The 1,586-nt window shown below is 58.7% G+C and overlaps 1 protein-coding gene across 1 annotated transcript in view; it reads left to right on the top strand.

Moving 5' to 3' along the window:
- The window catches only part of TNXB (tenascin XB), a gene marked incomplete at its 3' end in the record, with an annotated part of 48,632 nt that overhangs the window by 20,400 nt on the left and 26,646 nt on the right, over window positions 1-1,586 (top strand). The window contains 1 exon segment of the mRNA XM_015569855.1: window positions 246-551. Coding sequence (XP_015425341.1) covers window positions 246-551 — 306 coding nt within the window.

Below are 1,586 nucleotides of genomic sequence, written 5' to 3'. Positions count from 1 at the left end.
AGCAGCTGAGGGGCTGGGCTCGGTGTGGACGGCGGAGGGTGCTGAGCAAACAGTCCAGGCGGCAGGGCCGCTAAGGCCTCTCCCAGGTCTCAGTGATGGCGGGCAGCCCCCCAAAGCCCCAGGGCCTGGAAGAACGGGCCCATCAGAGTTTGATTCCGACCACCTCGCGGGCACCATGAGGACAGTGGGCGTGATCACCACCCGGGGGAGGAGGGCTTTCCTAACAGCTGCCTCCACTCTCTCAGCCCCAGCACCGGGAGCCGCTCCTGCAGCCACCGAGCCGCCCTCGGGGCCGCGCCTGGGGGAGCTGACTGTGACCGGCGTGACCCCCCGCTCCGTGGGCCTCGCGTGGACCGTCCCCGAGGGCCAGTTTGACTCCTTCGTGGTCCAGTACGAGAACAGCGATGGGCAGCTCCAGGTGGTGCCTGTGGCCGCAGACCAGCGTGAGGCCACCGTCCCCGGCCTGGAGCCCGCTCGCGGATACAGGATGCTAGTCTATGGGCTCCACAGCGGGCAGCGCCTGGGCCCGCTCTCCGTGGGAGCCGTGACAGGTGAGTTAGGCCAGGCAGGCCCCAGCCTTGGCTTTCCCGAGCCCCACACCCTCCCTCTCAGGCCCTGCCCCTGCCTCCCTCTGCAGGCTGGACCTTGCCCTCCCCCCCAGCCCCATGGCCTGTCTCCCTCTCACCTGCCCCACTTCCAGGGCAGATGCCCCTCTCCCTCTCTCCGTGTCTAGCTGTGTCCTCCACTCTCTTCGCACGCCCTTTGTGATTTGGACATGGCTGCCGCCTCCCCTGACGCCCACTTTGTTGGCATTGAGTGGCAGTCACCCCTGAATCCTGTCGCAGGAAGTGGACAGGATTCAAGTGGACACCTCCCCCCGCAGCCCCTCTAGAAGTGGCCCCCGTGCTTGGCGCCCAGGCCTTCCTGCCCTCATGACTTCCTGGACTGGTTTCCACCATGTGTGTGCCAGGGTGTCTGCAATGTGTGTGCACTGTTTTCAAAACCGTAAAATAGCCCTAGCCAATGTTGCTCAGTGGATAGAGTGTCGGCCTGCGGACGAAGGGTCCTGGGTTTGATTCAGGTCAAGGGCACATGCCCAGGTTGCAGGCTCAATCCCCAGTGTGGGGCATGCAGGAGGCAGCTGATCAATGATTCTCTCTCATCATTGATGTTTCTGACTCTCTCTCCTTCTCCCTTCCTCTCTGAAAGCAATAAGAATATATATTTTAAAACACCGTAAAATAAGCCCTGCCCGGTGTGGCTCTGCTGGTTGGCGGCATCCTGTGCACCGCAGGGTTGTGGATTTGATTCCTAGTCAGGGCACAGGCCCAGGCTGTGAGTTCGATTCCTCGTTGGGTGCAAGCAGGAGGCAGCCAATCGATGTTTCTCTCTCACATCAATGTTTCTCTCTCCCTCTCCCTTCCTCTCTTTCTCTCTCTCTCTCTCATAAACAGAAAACATATCCTCAGGTGAGGATTAAGAAATAAATAAAAGTAAAAACTGTAAAAGAAGATGCATGGAATTACAAAGGAAAACAATGATGTCAATATACAGTTATCAAAATGTTTTTAAATTCAAATGTAAGG

Source organism: Myotis davidii, unplaced genomic scaffold (assembly GCF_000327345.1).
Source record: "Myotis davidii unplaced genomic scaffold, ASM32734v1 scaffold1006, whole genome shotgun sequence".
NCBI lineage: Eukaryota > Metazoa > Chordata > Mammalia > Chiroptera > Vespertilionidae > Myotis > Myotis davidii.
This window is presented reverse-complemented; position numbering and strand designations above follow the sequence as displayed.